The sequence below is a fragment of the Pan paniscus genome, chromosome X (genome assembly GCF_029289425.2).
Source record: "Pan paniscus chromosome X, NHGRI_mPanPan1-v2.0_pri, whole genome shotgun sequence".
Taxonomy (NCBI): Eukaryota; Metazoa; Chordata; class Mammalia; order Primates; family Hominidae; genus Pan; species Pan paniscus.
This window is the reverse complement of record NC_073272.2, coordinates 152,271,130-152,293,902: the sequence shown is the minus strand read 5'-3', so window position 1 is coordinate 152,293,902 and position 22,773 is coordinate 152,271,130. Positions and strand designations below refer to the sequence as shown.

General features: G+C 35.0%; 1 protein-coding gene across 1 annotated transcript in view; it reads left to right on the top strand.

Moving 5' to 3' along the window:
* The window catches only part of GABRA3 (gamma-aminobutyric acid type A receptor subunit alpha3), a 261,093-nt gene that overhangs the window by 196,965 nt on the left and 41,355 nt on the right, over window positions 1-22,773 (top strand). The window contains exon 6 of the mRNA XM_003804517.5: window positions 12,311-12,393. Coding sequence (XP_003804565.1) covers window positions 12,311-12,393 — 83 coding nt within the window. The remainder of the gene's footprint in view (window positions 1-12,310; window positions 12,394-22,773) is intronic.

The window sequence follows — 22,773 nt, the reverse complement described above, 5'->3', positions numbered from 1 at the left end:
TAAAGAGCTTCCGCACAGCAAAAGAAACTACCATCAGAGTGAACAGGCAACCTACAAAATGGGAGAAAATTTTCGCAACCTACTCATCTGACAAAGCGCTAATATCCAGAATCTACAATGAACTCAAACAAATTTACAAGAAAAAGCCAAACAACCCCATCAAAAAGTGGGCGAAAGACATGAACAGACACTTCTCAAAAGAAGACATTTATGCAGCCAAAAAACACATGAAAAAATGCTCATCATCCCTGGCCATCAGAGAAATGCAAATCAAAACCACAATGAGATACCATCTCACACCAGTTAGAATGGCAATCATTAAAAAGTCAGGAAACAACAGGTGCTGGAGAGGATGTGGAGAAATAGGAACACTTTTACACTGTTGGTGGGACTGTAAACTAGTTCAACCATTGTGGAAGTCAGTGTGGCGATTCCTCAGGGATCTAGAACTAGAAATACCATTTGACCCAGCCATCCCATTACTGAGTATATACCCAAAGGACTATAAATCATGCTGCTATAAAGACACATGCACATGTATGTTTATTGCGGCATTATTCACAATAGCAAAGACTTGTAACCAAGCCAAATGTCCAACAATGATAGACTGGATTAAGAAAATGTGGCACATATACACCATGGAATACTATGCAGCCATAAAAAATGATGAGTTTGTGTCCTTTGTAGGGACATGGATGAAATTGGAAATCATCATTCTCAGTAAACTATTGCAAGAACAAAAAACCAAACACCGCATATTCTCACTCATAGGTGGGAATTGAACAATGAGATCACATGGACACAGGAAGGGGAATATCACACTCTGGGGACTGTGCTGGGGTGGGGGGAGGGGGAAGGGATAGCATTGGGAGATATACCTAATGCTAGAGGACGAGTTTGTGGGTGCAGCGCACCAGCATGGCACATGTATACATATGTAACTAACCTGCACAATGTGCACATGTACCCTAAAACTTAAAGTATAATAAAAAATAAAAAATAAAAAAAAATAAAGGTACCCTAAAAAAAAAAAAGAAATCAAATAGTGCAATGCTTTGTTCTTTTTGATTTGTTATTTTTGCTTAAGATTACTTTCACTATTTCGGGACTTTTTTGGTTCCATACAAATTTTATGATTTCTTTCTATTTCTGTGAAAAATGTCATTGAATTCTTTATAAGGATTGCATTGAGTCTGTAGCTCACTTTGGGTAGTATCAATATTTTAGCAATATGAATTCTTTCAATCCATGAACACAAGATGATTTTCAATTTATTTGTGTCTTCTTCAATTTCTTTCATCAACGTTTAGTGTACAGATCTTTCATCTCTGAAAATGTTAAATTTATTCTCAAGCATATCTTTGTAGCTATAGTGAATTGGATTATTTTCTTGATGTATTTTTTAAATAGTGTGTAGAAATGTTACTGAATTTTTCCCGTTGATTTTGTATCCTGCAACTTTACTGAGTCCATTTATTAGTTCTGACAATTGTTTGTTGGGGTCTTTAGGATTTTCAATATATGTAATCATGTGATATGCAGACAGAGACAATTTAATGTCTTCCTTTCCTATTTAGATGTCTGTTATTTCTTTCCCTTGCCTAATTGCTCCGGCTACAGAATCACAGAGACTCTACCAAAAGACTCCTAAATTTGATAAATGAATTCAGTCGTTTCAGGATACAAAATCCACATACAAAAATCAATAGCATTTCCATATACTAGTAATGATCAAGCTAAGAAACAAGTCAAGAATGCAAGCTCATTTACAATAGCTACAAAAAGTATGTAGGAATACGTTTAACCAAGGAGGTGAAAGATCTCAACAACGAAAACTACAAAACACCGATGAAAGTAGTAAATGACACAAAGAAATGGGAAAACATCCCAGGCTTATGCATTGGAAGAGTCAAAATTGTTAAAATGACCACACTATTCAAAGCAATCTAGAGATTCAGTGCAATTCCTACCAAAATACCAATGTCATTTTTTCACAGAATTAGAAAAAAATCTTAAAATTAACATAGAACCACAAAAGAGCACAAAGAGCTGAAGCAATCCTAAACAAAAAGAACAAAGCTGGAGGCATCACATTACCTGGTTTCAAATTATTCTACAAGGCTATATTAACCCAAACAGCATGGTATTGGTATAGAAGTAGACAAATTGATCAATGGAAAAGATTAGAGAATTCAGAAATAAAGCTTCATACCTACAGCCAATCGATCTTTGAGAAAATCAACAGAAACATACACTGGAGAAAGGACACCCTATGCAATAAATGGTACTGGGAAATTTGGGTTGCAATACGCAGAAGAAGGTAAGTGGACCCCTATCTTTTACCATATACAAAAATTTACTCAGGATGGATTAAAGACTCAAATGTAAGATCTGAAACTATTAAAATACTAGAAGAAAATCTAGAAAAACTCTACTGATCATTGGCCTTGGCAAAGAATTTATGACTAGGAGCTCAAAAGGAAGTGCAATGAGAACAAGAATAGAGAAATGGGACTTAATTAAATGAAAAATACTTTTGCACAGCAAAAGATATAATCAAAAAAGTGAATAGACAACCTGCAGAATGGGAGAACATATATGCAAACTATGCCTCCAACAAATAAATGATATCCAGAATCTATAAGGAGCTTAAACAAATCAGCAAGGAAAACAAAAATAATCCCATTAAAAAGTGGGCAAAGGACAAGAACCGACATTTTTTTTCATGTACTTATTTATTTATTTTATTTATTTTTTTTGAGGGGAAAAACATTTTTATTTTTTAATTTTTTTATTATTATACTTTAAGTTTTAGGGTACATGTACACAATGTGCAGGTTAATTACATATGTATACATGTGACATGCTGGTGCGCTGCACCCACTAACTCGTCATCTAGCATTAGGTATATCTCCTAATGCTATCCCTCCCCCCTCCCCCCACCCCACAACAGTCCCTAGAGTGCAATGTTCCCCCTCCTGTGTCCATGTGTTCCCATTGTTCAATTCCCACCTATGAGTGAGAATATGCGGTGTTTGGTTTTTTGTTCTTGCAATAGTTTACTGAGAATGATGATTTCCAATTTCATCCATGTCCCTACAAAGGACATGAACTCATCATTTTTTATGGCTGCATAGTATTCCATGGTGTATATGTGCCACATTTTCTTAATCCAGTCTATCATTGTTGGACATTTGGGTTGGTTCCAAGTCTTTGCTATTGTGAATAGTGCCGCAATAAACATACATGTGCATGTGTCTTTATAGCAGCATGATTTATAGTCCTTTGGGTATATACCCAGTAATGGGATGGCTGGGTCAAATGGTATTTCTAGTTCTAGATCCCTGAGGAATAGCCACACTGACTTCCACAATGGTTGAACTAGTTTACAGTCCCACCAAAAGTGTAAAAGTGTTCCTGTTTCTCCACATCCTCTCCAGCACCTGTTGTTTCCTGACTTTTTAATGATTGCCATTCTAACTGGTGTGAGATGATATCTCATTGTGGTTTTGATTTGATTTCTCTGATGGCCAGTGATGGTGAGCATTTTTTCATGTGTTTTTTGGCTGCATAAATGTCTTCTTTTGAGAAGTGTCTGTTCATGTCCTTCGCGCACTTTTTGATGGCTAAAACACCAAAAGCAATGGCAACAAAAGCCAAAATTGACAAATGGGATCTAATTAAACTAAAGAGCTTCTGCACAGCAAAAGAAACTACCATCAGAGTGAACAGGCAACCCACAAAATGGGAGAAAATTTTCGCAACCTACTCATCTGACAGAGTGCTAATATCCAGAATCTACAATGAACTCAAACAAATGTACAAGAAAAAAAACAAACAACCCCATCATGAACCGACATTTTTCAAAAGAAGACATACAAATGGCCAATAAACATATGATAAAATGCCCAACATCACTAGTTATCAGTGAAATGCAAATTAAAACCATAATGAGATACCATTTTCCACCAGTCAGAATGGCTGTTATTAAAATGCAAAAACAAACAATCAAACAAAAAAACAGATGTTGACAAGGATGCAGGTAAAAGAGAATGCTTACACACAGTTGGGAATGTGAATTAGCATAACCTCTATGGAAAACAATATGGAGATTTCTCAAAGACCTAAAAATAGTAGCTCCATTTGTTTCAGTAGTCTTGCTCTTGGGTATCTACACAAAGACAAATCATTATATCAAAATGATATTTGTACTTGAATGTTTATTGCAGCACTGTTCACAATAGCAAATATATGGAACCATCCTAAGTGTACATTAATGGATGATTGGATAAAGAAAATTATATGTATATGTATATCTATATAATGCTATATATATATACACAATGTTACATATATATACACACACACACAATAGAACACTATTTATCAATAAAATAATGAAATTATCTCTTTTTCACCAACATGGATGCAATTGGAGGTCGTTACCTTACGTGAAACAGCTAAGAAACAGAAAGTCAAATACTGCATGTTATCATTTATAAGTGGGAACTAAATAATGTATACACATCGACATAGAGAGTGGAATAATAGACATTGGAGACTTGAAAGGGTAGGAGAGTAGGAAGGGGTGAGGGAAGGGAAATTACCTAAATGGCACAATATACATTATTCGGGTGATAGTTACACTAAAAACCGTAATTTCACCACTATGTAATATATCTGTGTAACAAAATGGCACTTGTACCCCCTAAATCTACAAATAAATTAATAAATGGCTAAGCTAAGCATGCTTTCTAAAAAGAAAAAAAAAGAATCCATGCTCTTAAACACTGTGCTATAAGGCTGATATTGATTCGTTTAAAATAAGAACTTTTTGAAGTATAACTTACATATTATAAAATTTATTTTACATGTACAATTCAGTGATTTTTAGATTTATAGACTTGTGCAACTGTAACCAAAATTCAAGTTTAGAACATACTATCACTTCCAAAAATCTCTCTACAAATTTGTAGTAACACTCCGTTCTCACCCCAACACCAGTCGACTACTAATGTACTTTCTGTCTCTATAGATTTGTCTTTCTTGGACATGTCATGTGAATGGAATCATACAGTGTGCGACATTTTGTGTCTCGCTATTTTCACTTAGCATAACACATTTGAGATTCATCCATGCCATTGTGTGTATTCCTTTTTTATTGATGATTAACATTCCATTGTATAGATATACCACATCTTGTTCATCCAGTCACAATAATGGACATTTGGGTTGTTTCCATCTTTTATCTATTGTGAATAAAGCTGCTATAAACAGGTCTTTCTTTGGACATATGTTTTCATTTATCTTTGTTAGTGAATAAGAGTAATTATAGTAAGAATTAGAGTAAAACCACAGGGTCTTACGGTAAGCTTATTTTAAACTTTTTAAGAAACTGCCAAAATATTGTCCAAAGTGTGATTTCCATCCACCATAATTTATGATCTTACGTTTTTTCCAAATCCTTGTCAACATTTGAAATTGTTGATCTTTTTTATTTTAGCCATTTTAGTGTGCATGTAGTAGTATCTCATTGTAGTTTTAATTTGCATTTTTTAAATGACTAATGTCGAACATCTTTTCATGTGCTTATTAGCTAAGACTATCTTATTTGCATATATACATATACACGTGTACACGCACGTGCACACACGCACGTGCACACGCACGCACGTGCACACACGCACGTGCACACGCACGCACGTGCACACACACGCACGTGCACACACAAGTGTACACACGTGTGTGCACACACGTGCGTGCACACACAAGTGTACACACACGTGCGTGCACACACGTGCACATACACGTATATATACACATATATGTATACATATATACACATATGTGTATATATACACATATGTGTATATATACACATGTGTGTATATATACATATGTGTGTATATATACATATGTGTGTATATATACATATGTGTGTATATATACATGTGTGTATATATACATATGTGTGTATATATACATATGTGTGTATATATACATATGTGTGTATATATACATATGTGTGTGTATATATATACACTTCTCATTTTTGTATTAGGTTGTTTTTCTCATTATTGAGTTGTAAGGGTTATTTATGTATTTTTAATGCAAGTCCTTTATCAGATGTTTCACAAATATATTCACTTTCTTTGTGCCTTGTCTTTTCATTTTCTTAAAGGTATCTTTTGACAAGCAAAAGCTTTGAATTTTTATGAAGTCTAATTTATCATATTTTTTTCTTGTATGCATCATGATTTTGGTGTCACACCTAAGAAATCTTTGTGCAACTCAGATAACAAAGATTTTCTCCTATGTTCTCCTTTAGAAATTTTAGCTCTTAAATTTCGATTTATGATCCATTGTTAGTTGATTTTTGCTTATGGTGTGAGGTAACAGTCTAAGTTCATATCTTGCACTTGTATATGAAATTCTCCTAGAAACATTGAGAAAGCTATTTTTTGTCTCCACTGAATTGCTTGGCACCTTGGTCAAAAATCAATTGACTATAAATATCAAAGTTTATTTCTGGATTTTCTATTTTTTTCCATTAGTCTGTATTATAATATTTAGGCCAAAACTGCACCATATTGATTACTGTAGCTTTAAAACTGGAAAGTGTAAGTACTCATGATTTTTTTTGAAAGATGCTTTGGCTATTCTAGATCCTTTGTGTTCTCATATAAATTTTAGAATCAACCTGCCATTTTCACAGAAAGAAAATCTGGGATTTTGAAAGCGCATGTGTTGAATATATAGAGCAATTTGGAGAGAATTGCCACCTTAATGCTATTAGGACTTGTAAATTTGTGAACACGGAAAGTCTGAACATGTCACCTTCAAATAAAGACAGTTTTGATTTTTGCTTTCCAATCATTCTCTTATATTCTTTTGCTTGCCTAATTATTTAGACAGCTTTATTGAAATATGATTCACATGTCATACAATTTATCCTCTTGAAGTGTACAATTAAATGATTTTTAATATATTCACAGTTGTGCAACCATCACCAAGATCTAATTTCAGAACATTTTAGTCACCTCAAAAAAGAAACTCCATACCATTAGCAGTCATTCCCCATTTCTTTTCTTCTTTGGCTAAATTCTTCAATAAGAAGTTGAATAAGGAAGAAAAAACATCCTTGCTTGATCTTAGGGGAAGTATCTTAGTCTTTCACTATTAACTATGATGCTAGATGAGGGTTTTTAGTAAGTGCCGTTTATCAGTTGAGGAAGTTGCCTTCTATTCCTAGATTTTTGAGAGTTTTTAATCATAAAGCAGTTTTAGACTTCATCTTCCTGGTTTTGTTTTTGACCTCCTTTAACTTTTTCTCTATAAAGTTGTCATAATTTTAAAATGTTAGTTTGATCAAATTACCCTTTGCTTAAAATCCCACAGTGCCTCTATATTTCACTCATAGTGAAAGCAAAAATATCCAGGAGCCCTTATACTATCTAGTTTATGCCACATAGCTTCCTCTTTGCACTCATCTTCTATTACTCTTCCCCTTGATCTCTACAAGACAGCCACAGTAGCCTAGTTGCTATTTCTTGAGCACCCTGGGCACACTTCTACCTCAGGGCCTTTGCACTGCTACCCCTTCTAACTTGAATGCTCTTTCCCCAGGTTTCTACAAGGCTCATCCTCTCATCTGCTTCAGATTGTTGCTCAAATGTCACCTACTCAGTGAGGCACCTGCTAAACACCCTATTAAAAGTTGCAACCCCTTCCAAAGCATGGTAAAATGAGAGTCATAACTGAAATATGTATATGGGGGAGAAGGGTGCAGATGCAGGGCCAAAAAGGTCGTCAGATTTTCATTTGTATCCTCGTCTCCCAAAGAAGGGGCTTCCTGGGTTGCCTCTTACTTTGTATCTGATCTTCGCATAAAGAGCAAAGCAGGCCAACCCCTGTATTGCGACTGTAGTTCTATGATCTGAATGCCACATTTTCAGGGGATTCTGACCTTTTTTGAAAAGCTCACTGAAAACTGCTAGCAGAAATACAACCAAACTTAGTAGAGCTTCACAAATGAATCCATGAAGAGGGAGAAAGGTTGGAAAAGGAGAGAGGACATGAAATTTTTACAGGGTTTGTTTATTTTGCTGATCTGAAGTCAGAGGCAACCATGTCACTTAAAGGCTCTGATTCTGCCCCAGCTTTCTCTTTGAAATTATTTTTTATATTTAGTAAAGATAATAATGATGATAGTGATAATCCTCTGGAGTAGATAAAGACTTTGATTTCTTTTTTTCTAATCTGTGCCTCCTACCACCCTATAAATCCCTGATGTTGTTAAATGAATAAATGTTGAATGGATGGATGGATTATGTAAGGGAAGGGGATATTGTCTCTATTCCTTTTTATAGGTGAGGGAACTAAAGTTCCCTTGGATATTTACAAAATTTCCGATGTGTCTTGGACAAAAGCTGAATTCTGAAGCTAGCCTGCAATGCTCCCCCAATCTGACTTTTATTCTTAAGGCATAAAAGGGGTTTCATGACTCAAAGAACCAGACACAAGAGAAACGTATTTCACTGAAAAACATGCTCCTTGTGTTGGATACTGAAAAGATTCCATGAGAGTTTAATAAAGAAAATTGTGTTCCTTTTCTCCACTTATATTATTATTTCCAAGACACTGCCTCTTATGAGTAATGCCAAGGGGAAATTACTTTATGTCTAGCCAGCAGTTCTGGGGACATGGAGAATAAGACCACAACAAATAGACTATCAAAGCAGGATGCAAAGGTAGTGATTTCTGATTAGGGGCAAAACTGATTTATAATAACTTTTCTATCTTTCTTCCCATCCACTTCTTGCTCAACCCACCTAAGCACAGAGGAGACAGAAAACGCAAATGTTTGTAGGGGCAAGGTACTTCATAAACCAAATTATGTTGTGCTCTTTTCATTAGTTCTTAAACATGTCAATGCTGTCTGATCTTCTTGCCCTCCTTATCTCCCTTCACATATTGACATAGGATTGTCAATATCCCTTCAAGTTTTTTCTGCAACAGAAAGCACTCTGACTGTATTCAGGCTAATGTACTCAACTCTTGCCCTGTGTCAATGGTTAACTGCATATGTGAGGGTTAGCTTTCTCTTCCTATAACAGTGGTCACTATGAGGGCAATGATTGTAGCTTGTGCCTCTGGTTCTTCCTTCTTTTCTTAGTATCTTCCCATGAGTACCTTATACATAGAACATACTTGCTCAAAGATAACCAAAGATAACTAGAGCATCTCTCATATGACTTAAAGATTACTGAGGACCTGAGGAGACCGTTACCCTCAGATGAATGGAAAATTGCTAGTGTAGAAAGAACACCAGATTTGCACTGCAGCTCTCCGGGTTGTGTGACTTGAGAAACTCACTTTAACACCATGAATTCTTATTTTTGAAATAAAGATGATAATAATGTCTGCAATATGTCCCTCACAGGGTCACTATAGGGAGCAAATTAGGTAAATAGAATCCTTAGTTCCAGGCAACCAGGGTCCCTACATCACAAATGTTAGCAGTAGGCCTGAGTGGAATTACTGATGGGAATGTTCTTTTTTTTTTTTTTTAAATGTAACCCATTTAATTATAAGTTTATACAATTTAACTTTTTAAATATATATATATATTATTATTATACTTTAAGTTTTAGGGTACATGTGCACAACGTGCAGGTTAGTTACATATGTATACATGTGCCATGCTGGTGTGCTGCACCCACTAACTCCTCATCTAGCATTAGGTATATCTCCCAATGCTATCCCTCCCCCCTCCCCCCCTCCCACAACAGTCCCCAGAGTGTGATGTTCCCCTTCCTGTGTCCATGTGTTCTCATTGTTCAATTCCCACCTATGAGTGAGAACATGCGGTGTTTGGTTTTTTGTCCTTGCCATAGTTTACTGAGAATGATGATTTCCAGTTCCATCAATGTCCCTACAAAGGACATGAACTCATCATTTTTTATGGCTGCATAGTATTCCATGGTGTATATGTGCCACATTTTCTTAATCCAGTCTATCATTGTTGGACATTTGGGTTGGTTCCAAGTCTTTGCTATTGTGAATAGTGCCGTAATAAACATACGTGTGCATGTGTCTTTATAGCAGCATGATTTATAGTCCTTTGGGTATATACCCAGTAATGGGATGGCTGGGTCAAATGGTATTTCTAGTTCTAGATCCCTGAGGAATCGCCACACCGACTTCCACAATGGTTGAACTAGTTTACAGTCCCACCAACAGTGTAAAAGTTTTCCTATTTCTCCACATCCTCTCCAGTACCTGTTGTTTCCTGACTTTTTAATGATTGCCATTCTAACTGGTGTGAGATGGTATCTCATTGTGGTTTTGATTTGCATTTCTCTGATGGCCAGGGATGATGAGCATTTTTTCATGTGTTTTTTGGCTGCATAAATGTCTTCTTTTGAGAAGTGTCTGTTCATATCCTTCGCCCACTTGTTGATGGGGTTGTTTGTTTTTTTCTTGTAAATTTGTTTGAGTTCATTGTAGATTCTGGATATTAGCCTTTTGTCAGATGAGTAGGTTGCAAAAATTTTCTCCCCTTTTGTAGGTTGCCTGTTCACTCTGATGGTAGTTTCTTTAGCTGTGCAGAAGCTCTTTAGTTTAATTAGATCCCATTTTTCAATTTTGGCTTTTGTTGCCATTGCTTTTGGTGTTTTAGACATGAAGTCCTTGCCCATGCCTATGTCCTGAATGGTAAAGCCTAGGTTTTCTTCTAGGGTTTTTATGGTTTTAGGTCTAACGTTTAAGTCTTTCTTTAGAAGGTGTAACATACTGTGAGCATCTCATAGGTTATTAGCAATGATCATCATAATGATAACAATGATACATTGAACCTTCTATGCCTTCATAGACACATGGATGTCTGTAATTTGACAAGAAATATCTCCTGGTATCTCACTCTCATTAACCAAAGAAAAACCGTGTTAAGCAGCAATAGCCTGCGGATATTTTCTTGTTAAGATCTTGCTTCCTAACACTGTTACAGTAGCACTGTGATGTGAAGAGTGAGAAATGGAGACACCACACATGGGATCCCTTGCATGCACTTCTTTATTTGTCGCCTCAACAAAACACTTCCCCACAGGCTTCTTTGGTAATTGCATAGAAGTGAGGCATGTTTTTTTCAGTCTCATATATTGATATTTTATTAGGCGAGATTTCTGGTCCTAAGGAGTACTTGGGCCCTGTAAAGTTCTCAGCAGGAGTGCCTATCTAAGGGAAGAAGCCATTGGGGGAATGGGTGACACTATAATTGATAACCAGTTTCTCAACTTATTAGAACTCCAAAAGGATGGCAGAGGTTGAGTCCAATATAACCAGGAAGTATAAAGGCTAGTTAGAAGTAGCTCATGACGGCTAGCTTCCAAGCTACTCTTAAGTTTTGCTGTGTGAGCCCCATTTCTACATAGGAGGCTACTATCTAACCCGAGGAAAGTTAAGCCTTGAAAAAAATAAAAAAAAAATCAGAAGGGGAAACCTTGAAATAGACTATTCAGAGAGACTATTGCAGGGGAATGAGTATGTAAACATGTCATACACCATTCAGATTTCCACTGAGCAATCCATCCAGCATCTTTTCCAAATGTTGCCTCTGTTGACAGAGCATGAGCTCTTTAGACTTGACCTCTGAGGTTTCCGATGTCCTCCATCACCTTTGTATTTTTTCCTGGAGTGGTCAGTTTTCGTGTGTGTGTGTGTGTGCGCGCGCGCGCGCGTGTGTGTGTGCGTGTGTGTGTGCGTGTGTGTGGTGTATGTGTGTGTGTGTTCCTCAAGAGCCATCTCTTTCAACAAAGCTATAGCAGTTCCTATGAGCAGCCGAATTATGTTTTTTGTCTGTCTGTTAATGATCAGGGTAAAGATATTCTTTCTACATATCTCTTCTCTTCAGTGCAATCTTTAAATTGGTTAACTCACAGAATAGCCTGCTGAGAAGAAATATTTCGGAAATAATTAAACTGCAATCAGAAATGAATGAGTCAGAACCTGGTGTTTCCAGGCTTCTTGGGGGGGTGTCTAAGGAAGTACAGTTAGGGCAGAAAAGTTATATCTGTTTTTCAAAGGTGACAGGATGGGATTCAGATATGATCCAAAAATATGAGTACTTAATGCCTCTTTGAGAGGCTATCTAGTTCATTTTATCCATCCTTTGTGTTCATAAAGACTTGAATCTCAGTGAACTTAAACAAACAAAAATCTTGTTATTCTTAGGAACTGAGTGGGAATGCAGCCCTGTGTTTAATAACATTTATTTTAGCTTAATTTCATTTTCTGTTTGCCTTTCTTTTAGGTTAACAATTCATGCTGAGTGTCCCATGCATTTGGAAGATTTTCCCATGGATGTGCATGCCTGCCCACTGAAGTTTGGAAGCTGTATGTATTTTCTCTCTCTCTCTCTCTCTCTCTCTTTTTTTTGCCTGATCTTCCAAAAGAAACTTAACATATTCTATTCTGTCCACTGCAAGTTTCTAAAGCTGAGGCCTTTAATCCGGGCTGGTATCAGGGTGGGTCAGAGAGTGGGGTTGAGTAGTACTAACTAATCAGGGGGAGGAGACTTAGCCTTTAACAAGAGTTTTCTTTCTAAGAAGTAAACTTTATTTTGCCATTTCAGACTAATTTCTCTGTCATTAGATTGAAACATTAATGTCTGTTTTCTAAATTGCCCAAAGGACAGAGCAAGACAGAAGTGATATAAAATACAGTCACAGCTACCTAAGGACAAGATATGTCAAACAGAATGTGGTTAGATTTTTTGAAGTGCGTATTCTACCTGCATCTTCATATACTTCTATCCAATTCTTAACAGTGTGTGATAGGCAGGAAGAGACTCTGGAGATTTGCTCACTTTTGAAAGTATTACCTTTTCCAGTAGCTGTACATTTTACAGAGAAAGTAGTAAATATATAGTCCATTTTCAAATGAATTAGAAAAATCAACATTGAATAGAATTTGAGTGAGTTTTTGAACTGAAAAATTTCAGAGTGAGTTTCACATAGAGAGTCATCAGAGTAATATACCAAAATCTGTGTTGATCATGTCAAAATTTATTTAGCTGTGTTTTGAAACAGAAAGTGCATTTGAAAAGACCCAAATAATTAAGTGCAACATGTTTCCTCAATCATTAGTTTTTCAGATGTTTACAGATTGTCTTCTGTGTGCCAGGTTCTATTCTAGGAGCTTGGAATGCATCCATGAATAAAACAAAAGCCTTGCTCTTGTGGAGCTATATTATAGAGAGACGAGTGGCAGTGAAAGATAAAATAATGGATTAAAGGGTAAAGCATAAGGCATGTTGTAATATGAGAAGCAACATGGGAAAATATCAAAGTACTGCAGAATTAGGGGAATCATCCATGCCTAGGTGGAGGATTTGTGTTACCACTGAAATTGAAAGTAGGGTGATTAGTGTCACCCTAATTATTTAAAAGGAACATTCAAGCAGAAATATTAAGAAAATAGAGAGCTTATCAATGCATATATATATATATATATATATATATATATATATATATATATGGAAATAGAGCTCTGAGTAGAAGGAACAACCAGGAAAAATACCGTATGTCTGAAAAATAGGTGACTTGTTCAGCCAGTGTGGCTGGCCAGAGTGAGGAAGGGGGGAGAGCAGGAGAAAAGGATGAGATCAAAGTGGGGGCCAGGTAATCTAAAGTCTTATAGGCCATTAAAGGGCTTTGAATTATATTCTAAGGAAAAATGAAGAACAATTAGAATATTTTAGACAAAAGAATGGCATTATCTGACTTATGTCTTAAAATAATTACTAGGAATTTTTAAAATGATATAAGTAGAAGAGGGATCAAACCATGTGGAGCCCAAGTAGGAGGTGACTGCAATATTTCTGGGTAGGACAGAGTTGTTTATTGGTGAATAGTGTTCCCTTCATTAACAACTATAAAACCTAGAACCATAGAAACAATAAAGCTCAGTGAAGATTGAAGTGTCTAAAATTCTGGAGAAAGGGGAGAGCCTCTCATAGATGAAGTTGTGACCTACAGCTTTTTCAACTCTGGGGGCATTTGCCAGTTCTGGCCTTGGATTGCAGCTTGCTGGGCATAGGGCTCATACTGGTGGATGAGAAGAAACAGCAATGATTTGATGATCACACAGGGCTAGGGTGACACAAGGGAAATATCTGAAACATCTCAAATTAATGGCTGATCTCCCTCTCAATATATAATTGATGAATTTTGAATTTGCACAGAGCATGAGGACAAAAGCTAATACGAAAAAAGTTGAAAAGCAGAGCTTCCTTTTCTGCAGTCTTCCAGTACTAAAAAAAAAAAAAAGACATGCTAGACTACTAGGTTAAAATCCTAGAGAGCTATATCCTAGGAACAAGGCAATAGCAGAGACAGACTAGATTAGTCAAAACTATAACCCAGCACAAGTCCGTTATGAGATTAAGGTGATAATTCTCCCATACTTTCTGTATAGCAAAGTAAATAATGAAGACTCTACGGTGGAAAAGATACTTCTGTTTGAAAATACTACAGTTTTATACACAATGTATGGAATTCAATGAAAAATCAATAATCATATGAATAGGCAGGCCCATGAGACCTAAAACCAAGTTTTAAAACCAATGCCAAAAACCAAAATATATAAACAGACCTACAGGTGATTTAGACGTCAGAGTTTGTAGACAAGGACTTTAGAATGCTATGGCTAATATATTCAAGAAAAAAAAAGGAAGTGATTACTAAAGCAGATCAAATACCTATAATTTTAACAGAAAATTGGAACCTATAAAGAAGAATAAATTAGAATTACAGGGAAGTACAATATCTTAAATTCGAATTCAATGGATAGATTTGACAAGCAGAAGGCAGGATCAGATGACTGAAAAATTGATAAATAGAAAAAAGCAGAACTGAAGGATAGAAAGAGAAATACAGAAACAAGTAAAAAACGTGTGGGTCATAGTAAGGGAATATAAATCATCCTATTATAAAGACACATGCACACGTATGTTCATCGCAGCACTACTCACAATAGCAAAGACATGGAATCAACCTAAATGCCCATCAATAATAGACTGAATAAAGAAAATATAGTACATATACACCATGGAATATTCTGCAGCCACCAAAAAAGAACGAGATCTTGTCCTTTGCAGGGACATGCATGGAGCTGGAGGCCATTATCCTTAGCAAGCTAACACACGAACAGAAAACCAAATACCACAAGTTCTTACTTATAAGCAGGAGCTAAATGATGAGAACACATGGACACACAGAGGGGAACACCACACACTGGGGTTTTTGGAGGGTGGGAGGAGACAGAAGATCAGGAAAAATAACTAATGGGTACTAATCTTAATACCTGGGTGATGAAATAATCTGTACAGGAAACCCCCATGACACAGGTTTACCTATGTAACAGACCTGCACATCCTGCATATGTACCCCTGAACTTAAAATAAAAGTTAATAAAAGAAATTGCAATGTGTAATTTGCAGAGGATAAACAGGCAGATAAAGGAGCAAAAGCAATAATTAAGTAAAGGCCAGACACTTTAAAACTGATGAAAATTATCAGCCCAAATACTGAAGAAATCATATAAACATGAAGCAGCATAAATAGAATGAAAAAATGCTTATTCTAAAGTTTATATGGAAATATTTAAAGTAACAAGAATAGTTAAGGAGATCTTAAAGAATCATAAAGCTGGGAAATTTACATTAAAATCTAATCTGAAATCAGATATCTAGAGGTATTTTGAAGTTACAGTAATACAGAAAAGGTATTATTGTTGCAAAGTAGACAAATATACTCATGGAACAGAATAGAAGAGAGAGAGAGAACGAGAGAGAGAGAGACAGAGAGAGAGATTCATCTTGACTCTTACATCACATGATAAACAAAAATAAATTCCAGATGGTTTCCACATCTAAATGTGAAAGAGTGAAAGATAAAACAATCCAGCTTTTATTAATAGAAGAAAGCATAAGAGAGTATCTCCATGATCTTGGAAAAGGTAGAGACTGCTTACACAGGACATAGACTAACATTAACCATAAAGGTAAAATAGAATGACTTAAAATATATTAAACATTAAGAAATTTTCTTTATTAGAAGATCATTAAGAGAGTGAGTAGAAGCCACAGAGAGGGAGAAAGTATTTGCATTGCATATGCCTGCAAATCTATATAAAAAGTATCTGAAACCTCGATAGAAAAAAGGCCAAAGTCTTTAATAGGCACTTGTTAAAACAGTTTCCCAAGCTCACAAACACACACACACAGGCACGCACACGCACATGCACACAGGCACAGACAGACACACACACACACAGTGACTGATTGCATTAGTCAGCAGGGAAATGCAAAATAAAATCCAAAGGCTACCAGTACACACCCATTAGAATGACTAACATAAAAAAGACAGAAAATACCACTTCTTGGTGAGGATGTTGAGCAAATCTGTACTCTCATGCGCTACTGATAAGAATCTACGTTTGTACCAAGGTTTTGGAAAATTGTTTGGTGCTATTTAATAGTGCTATACATGTGCATATCATACAACTTTGCATCTCTAGTCCTGAGTGTAGTTCCAAACAGGCATCATTGTTTATGTATACCAAAAGGCATATAAAGAATGTCCATAGCAGAGCTCATTGTAATAAACTCCACTGGGAACTACCTTAATGTCCATCAGAATGGATTGAAAAGCTGTAGCATAGTCACGCAATGAAATACTATACAGCAATGACAATTATATTACACTCAACAACATGGATGAGGTAGAGCCACAATGCTGAGCAAAAGCCAAACACACAAGTGTATATAGAGTCTGATTCTATTTATGCTATATATACAAACAGGCAAAACTAATATGTGCTGTTAAAAGTCTTTAATATTTTATCCATCATTGCCATTGGTTGTATTTCCAGATTCCTGACAGATTAAGCAATGGGATTCAGGAACAAGAAGTTGGAATTCCTAGGTATTTTATAAATTCAATGTTATTCTTAGAACACTTTCAAACTTCTTAACGCTCTTTATCCATAATCACGGATATCTAACTTTTAATAAATAAAAATATTAATAGTAACTTTAGAAGTATTCAGAAAGAGTGGTAATATATGGTAAGATTACTCAGACACTGGAAAATGATAGCAAACTGATAGTATTTGAATAACAACATTTGAATTTCTTAATAAAGTAAACAGCACTACACAGAATCACTCATCCAAATTGCCAGTTTAAGGATTGATTTTGCTTCTTAAACTTGCTATGTATTAGAAGAACACTCTCAGGGTTTGTGTATAGTATACTATGCATATAGTATATAGTGCTTTATGCATTTAGAATACTGTGTGTGTAGTATACTATACATATAAAATACTATGTGTATAGTATACTTATGCATATAGACTTACTAATATTAAATTTTCAAGAATTACCATCAGCAGCATAGAGGGCCATTAACACACTTATAATAAGCAAAATCAACTGATCAGGTTGTGACCACTTTAATCCTATGTACTTCTGTCCTGACACCAGAGAATTTCAAAACTTTTAACTCAGTGTGACAGTGTTTCCTGCTCTTGGTTTTGACTTAACATCAATAGATTCCTTCAAATTAGTAAAGTCTCTATGTCTATTGTTAAGCTGTAATTCTTACAAGATGATTATAATACTTTTTTCTGGTTTTGCTCATTTCTCAAGTATTTTTCTCTGGATTTGATATTCAGAAAAATATCTATCTTTCTCAACACAATGTCAGGAAGGAGTTTCCACATAGAAGCACTAGTCAGGATAGTGGTTACCCTTGATGAGGGTTGTTATTGGAAAGGGAAGCAAATGATACTCCTGGGTGCTGATTATCTGGAATGTAACTTCGGTGTTCATAAAAGAGATCTGGATTGGAGATTTAATTTAGGTGTCATCCACATAGATGATGTTTAAAGCTATACAACTAGATGAGATCACTATGGAAATGACTATATGCAGAGAAGAGAAGAGAATCAAGGAAGGACTTTTTCTTTAGACATGATAACATTTAGAAGCTAGAAAGAAGAGAATAATTTAATAAACGTGAAGGCGAAGACAGGTGACGTATGAGAAAACCTAAAGGGAACGTGTTGTCCTGGAGGCCAAATAAAGTACATCAAGAAGGAGAGTGATTTAAATTATTAAGTTCCTAAATGGGCAGTTAAAATTAATCTTAGAAAACCTCTAGTGAGGAAGCAATTCTGGAATGACAGAGTTAGAACTTCTGAAAATCCACTCCTCCATAAAAGCAATGAGACAATTTTCAAACATTGTCAAAATAAACTTTCTCCAAACTCCGGAAATTAACAAAAGTCTCCTAACACTCTGAAGAGTGTTATTCAAGAAAAATGATTAGTTCTCAGTACGACCAGGGAGCCCTATTCCCATCCTCTTCTTTCCTCCTCTGTAGAAGCCTTGAAGATTTTGTCATGATGAAAAGGTCAATCCATCAGAAAGAAGTATAACAATTATAAAGAAATACACACTTAAACACAGAGCCCCAAAATACATGAAGCAACACTGATAGAACTGAAGGGAAAAATAAGACAATTCAACAGTAATAATTAGAGATTTCAATATTCCACTTTCAATACATGGATAGAACATCTAGGCAGATCAACACAGAAATACAAGATTTGAACAATTCTATAAACCAATTAGACATAACCAACATCTATAGAGCGTTCCACCAAACAACATAAGACTGTACATTATTCTCAAGTGCACATGGAACATTTTCTGAGGTAGACCATATATTAGGTTATACAATAAGACTCAATAAATTTTAAAGTATTGAAACCATACAAAGTACATTTTCTTACCCAAAATTAGAAATCAGTAAGGAAAGGAAGTTCGCAAAATTTACAAATATATTGAGATCGAACAACACATTCCCCTCCTAAACAGACAATGATCCAAATAAAAAATCACAAAGGGAATTAGAAAATATTTTGAAACAAATGAAAATGATGACATAACACACCAAAACTTATGGGATGCATCAGCTTAAAGCAGTGCTTAGAGGGAAATTTATAGCTGTAAAACCTATATTTAAAAGAGAAATCTAAAATCAATAACCTGAATTTCCACCTTAAGAGACTAGAAAAAGAAGACCAAACTAAATCCAAAGCAAGCAGAAGGAAAAAATAATAAATATTAGAGTAAAAATAAATAAAATAAAGAATTTTAAAAATTAAAGAAAATAAAAAAATCTAAAAGTTATTTGAAAAGTTCAGCAAAACTGATAAACCTTTCACCAGACAGACGAAGCAAATAAAAGAATAGAATCACATTACTAAAAGCCTGAAAGAAGGCACATCATACTTGCCTTACAGAAATAAGCAGGATTTTATGGGAATACTATGAGCAACTGTACACCATCAAATTAGATAACCTAGATGAAATGAAAAAAAGTCATAGAAATATACAAACTGATGGAACTGACTGAAGGAGAAATAGAAGTTTTCATTGACCCTATACTAAGTAAATAGGTTACATTAGTAATTTAATAACTTCTCATAAAGAAAAGCCCACCATTAGATCTAAGGCTTCACCATTGAATTGTACAAAACACTTGAAGAAGACTTGATACTAATCAATACCAGGTTTTCACAAATAATTCTTCCAAAATATAGAAGGGGAAAGAACATTTCTTAATTCATTCTATGAGGCCAGTGTTACCCTGATATCAAAACCAAAGGTAACTAAAAAATACAACTATAGGCAAGTATTTCTTATAGACAAGTATTTCTTATGAGTATAGACACAAAAATCTTCAGTGAAACTCTAGCAACGGATTCAAGCAACTTATAAAATGGATTATACATCATTTTTAAGTGAGATTTTTCCCAGGAATACAAAGTTGGCTCAACAACTGAAAACCATTCAACCTAATATGACATATTAATAAAATGAACAAAAACCACATGATCATCTCAATACATGAGGAAACATATATACTCTGCACTAGAAATCCAAAATTTTCTTAATTTGCCAGTAACTAGTGGCTATAACTTGTCCTGTCATTGTGAATAATAAAAGTTTTGATAATTGCAATTATTTGATTAAGTTATAAACCAATATAGTACCTGTTTCCATTTGCTTTTATATATACCAGCCTCAGGCTGTAGCTTTCAGATTCATTAGAACGCCTAAATTTTTTAAAAATTATTTTCGTTTTAATTGACAAATAAGTGTGTATACTTTTTGGGTACAATTAGATGTTTCAATAAATATATATATTGTGTAATGATCGAATCAGGGTATTTAACATTTCCATTATCTTAAATATTTATCGTGTATTTGTGATGAGAACATTCAAAATCCTCTCTTCTGGCTATTTTGAAATATATCATACAATATTTTTAAAATATAATCAGTCTTCTGCACAATAGCACACCAGAACTTATTCCTTCTATCCAACTGTACCTTGTACCCATTAATCAATCTCTCTCCATTAACCAAGCTCTCTCCAGGCCCTCTCTCTTCTCCTTCCCCAGCCTCAGGTAACCGCCATTCTATTCTCTACTTTTATGATATATCTATTTTAGATTATGTATATGAATGATACAATGCAACATTTGTCTTTCTGAGCCTTGCTCACTTCATTTAACATAATGTCCTGCAATTTTATCCACATTGCCACAAATAATAGGATTTCATTCTCTTTTTATGGCTGAATAGCATTCCATTGTGTGTGTGTGTGTGTGTGTGTGTGTTTATATATTATATAACATTTTCTTATTCATTCATTCATTGATGGACACTTGGATTGATTCCATATCTTGGCTGTTTTGAACAATGCTAAAATAATAATTGAAGTATAGATATCTGTTGAACATATTCACTTTATTTATTTTGGGTGTATACCCAGTAGTGGTATTGCTGGATATTATGGTAATTCGGTTTTTAATTTTTTGAGGAAACTCCATACTTTTTTCATACTGGCAGTACCAATTTGCATTCTCACCAACAGTGTATAAGAAAGAGTTCCCCTTTCTTCTTATCTTTTCCAGCACTTGTTCTCTTTTGTCTTTTTGATAATAGTCATTCTAACCAGGGTGAGATGACATCTAATTGTGGTTTTGATTTGCATCTCTGTAATGATTAGCGATATTGGGCATTTTTTATATACCTGGAGGCCATTTATATATCTTCTTTTGAGAGAAGTCTATTAAGGTCTTTTGCCCATTTTTAAAATCAGTTTTTTTTATATTAAGTTATTTGAGTTCCTTAGATATACTGGATATTAACCCCTTATCAGATGTATACTTCGAAAATATTTTTCCCATTCTGTGTATTTTCTGTTCACTCTGTTGATTGTTTCACTTACTCTACAGAAGATTTTTAGTTTGATAAAATTCCATATCTCTACTTTGCTTTTAATGCCTGTGCTTTGGTATTGTTATCTAAAAGATCCTTGCCCAGATGACTAATGGCATGGAGAATTTCCCCTACATTTTCTTCTAGTAATTTTATAGCATTGGGTTTTACATTTAAGTCATTAATCCATTTTGATTCAATTTTTTATAGTGAGAGATAAGGGTTTAGTCTCATTCTTGTACATGTGGACATGCAGTTTTCTCAGCACCATGTTGAAGAGACAAGTGGGATTCATCCCAGGGATGCAAAAATGGTTGAAAACATACAAATGAATAAATGTGATACATGACATCAACAAAATGAAGGACAAAAAACACGGTCATTTCAACAGATGAAGAAAATAATATTCAACATCTCTTCCTGATGAAAGCTCTTAACTAATTAGGTATAGAAAAAGAATGTACCTCAACACAATAAAGGCCATATATGACAAACCTACAGCAAACATCATACTGAATGGAAAAGGCTGAGAGCTCTTTTCTAAGATCTGAAACTGTGAAACAAGGCAAGGATACCCAGTCTCACCACTTCTCACAACTAGTGGTGAGAAGTCCTAGAGGTACTAGAAGTCCTAGCCAGAGCAATTAGGCAAGAGAAAGAAATAAAAGGCATCCAAATTGGAAAGGAGGAAGTCAAATTGTCCCTGTTTGCAGATGACATAATCATAAAATATATATATATATATCCATACACACATACATATGTGTGTGTATATATATGTGTGTGTGTGTGTGTATACATATATCCCTAAAGAACTAAACAAAAATTTGTTAGAATTAAGAAAATAAGCAACGTGGAAGGATACAAAATCCACATACAAAAGTCAGTACCATTTCTATATGCCAATAGTGAACTATTTGAAAAAAGAAAGTGATTCCATTTACAATAGCTACAAAACAATAAAATTCCTAGGAATAAATTTAACCAAGGAGGTAAAAGATCTCCACAATGAAAACTATAAACATTGATTAGAAAAATAGAGGAAGACACAAATCAATAGAAAGACGTCTTGTGTTCGTGGATTGGAAGAACTGATATTGTTAAAATGTTCATGCTACCTAAAGCAATCTACACATTCAATACGATTGCTATCAAAACACCAATGACATGCTTCCTGAAATAGAAAAAACATTCTAAAATTCATATGAAACCACAAAAGACCCCAAATCTCCAAAACCATACTGAGCAAAATGAGTAAAGCTGGGGACATCACACTACCTGACTTCAAAATATACCACGAAGCTATAGTAACCAAAACAGCACGGTAGTGGCATAAAAACTGACACACAGAACAATGGAACATAAAAAGACACCTGCAATTGTATGTTTATCACAGCACTATTCACAATAGCAAA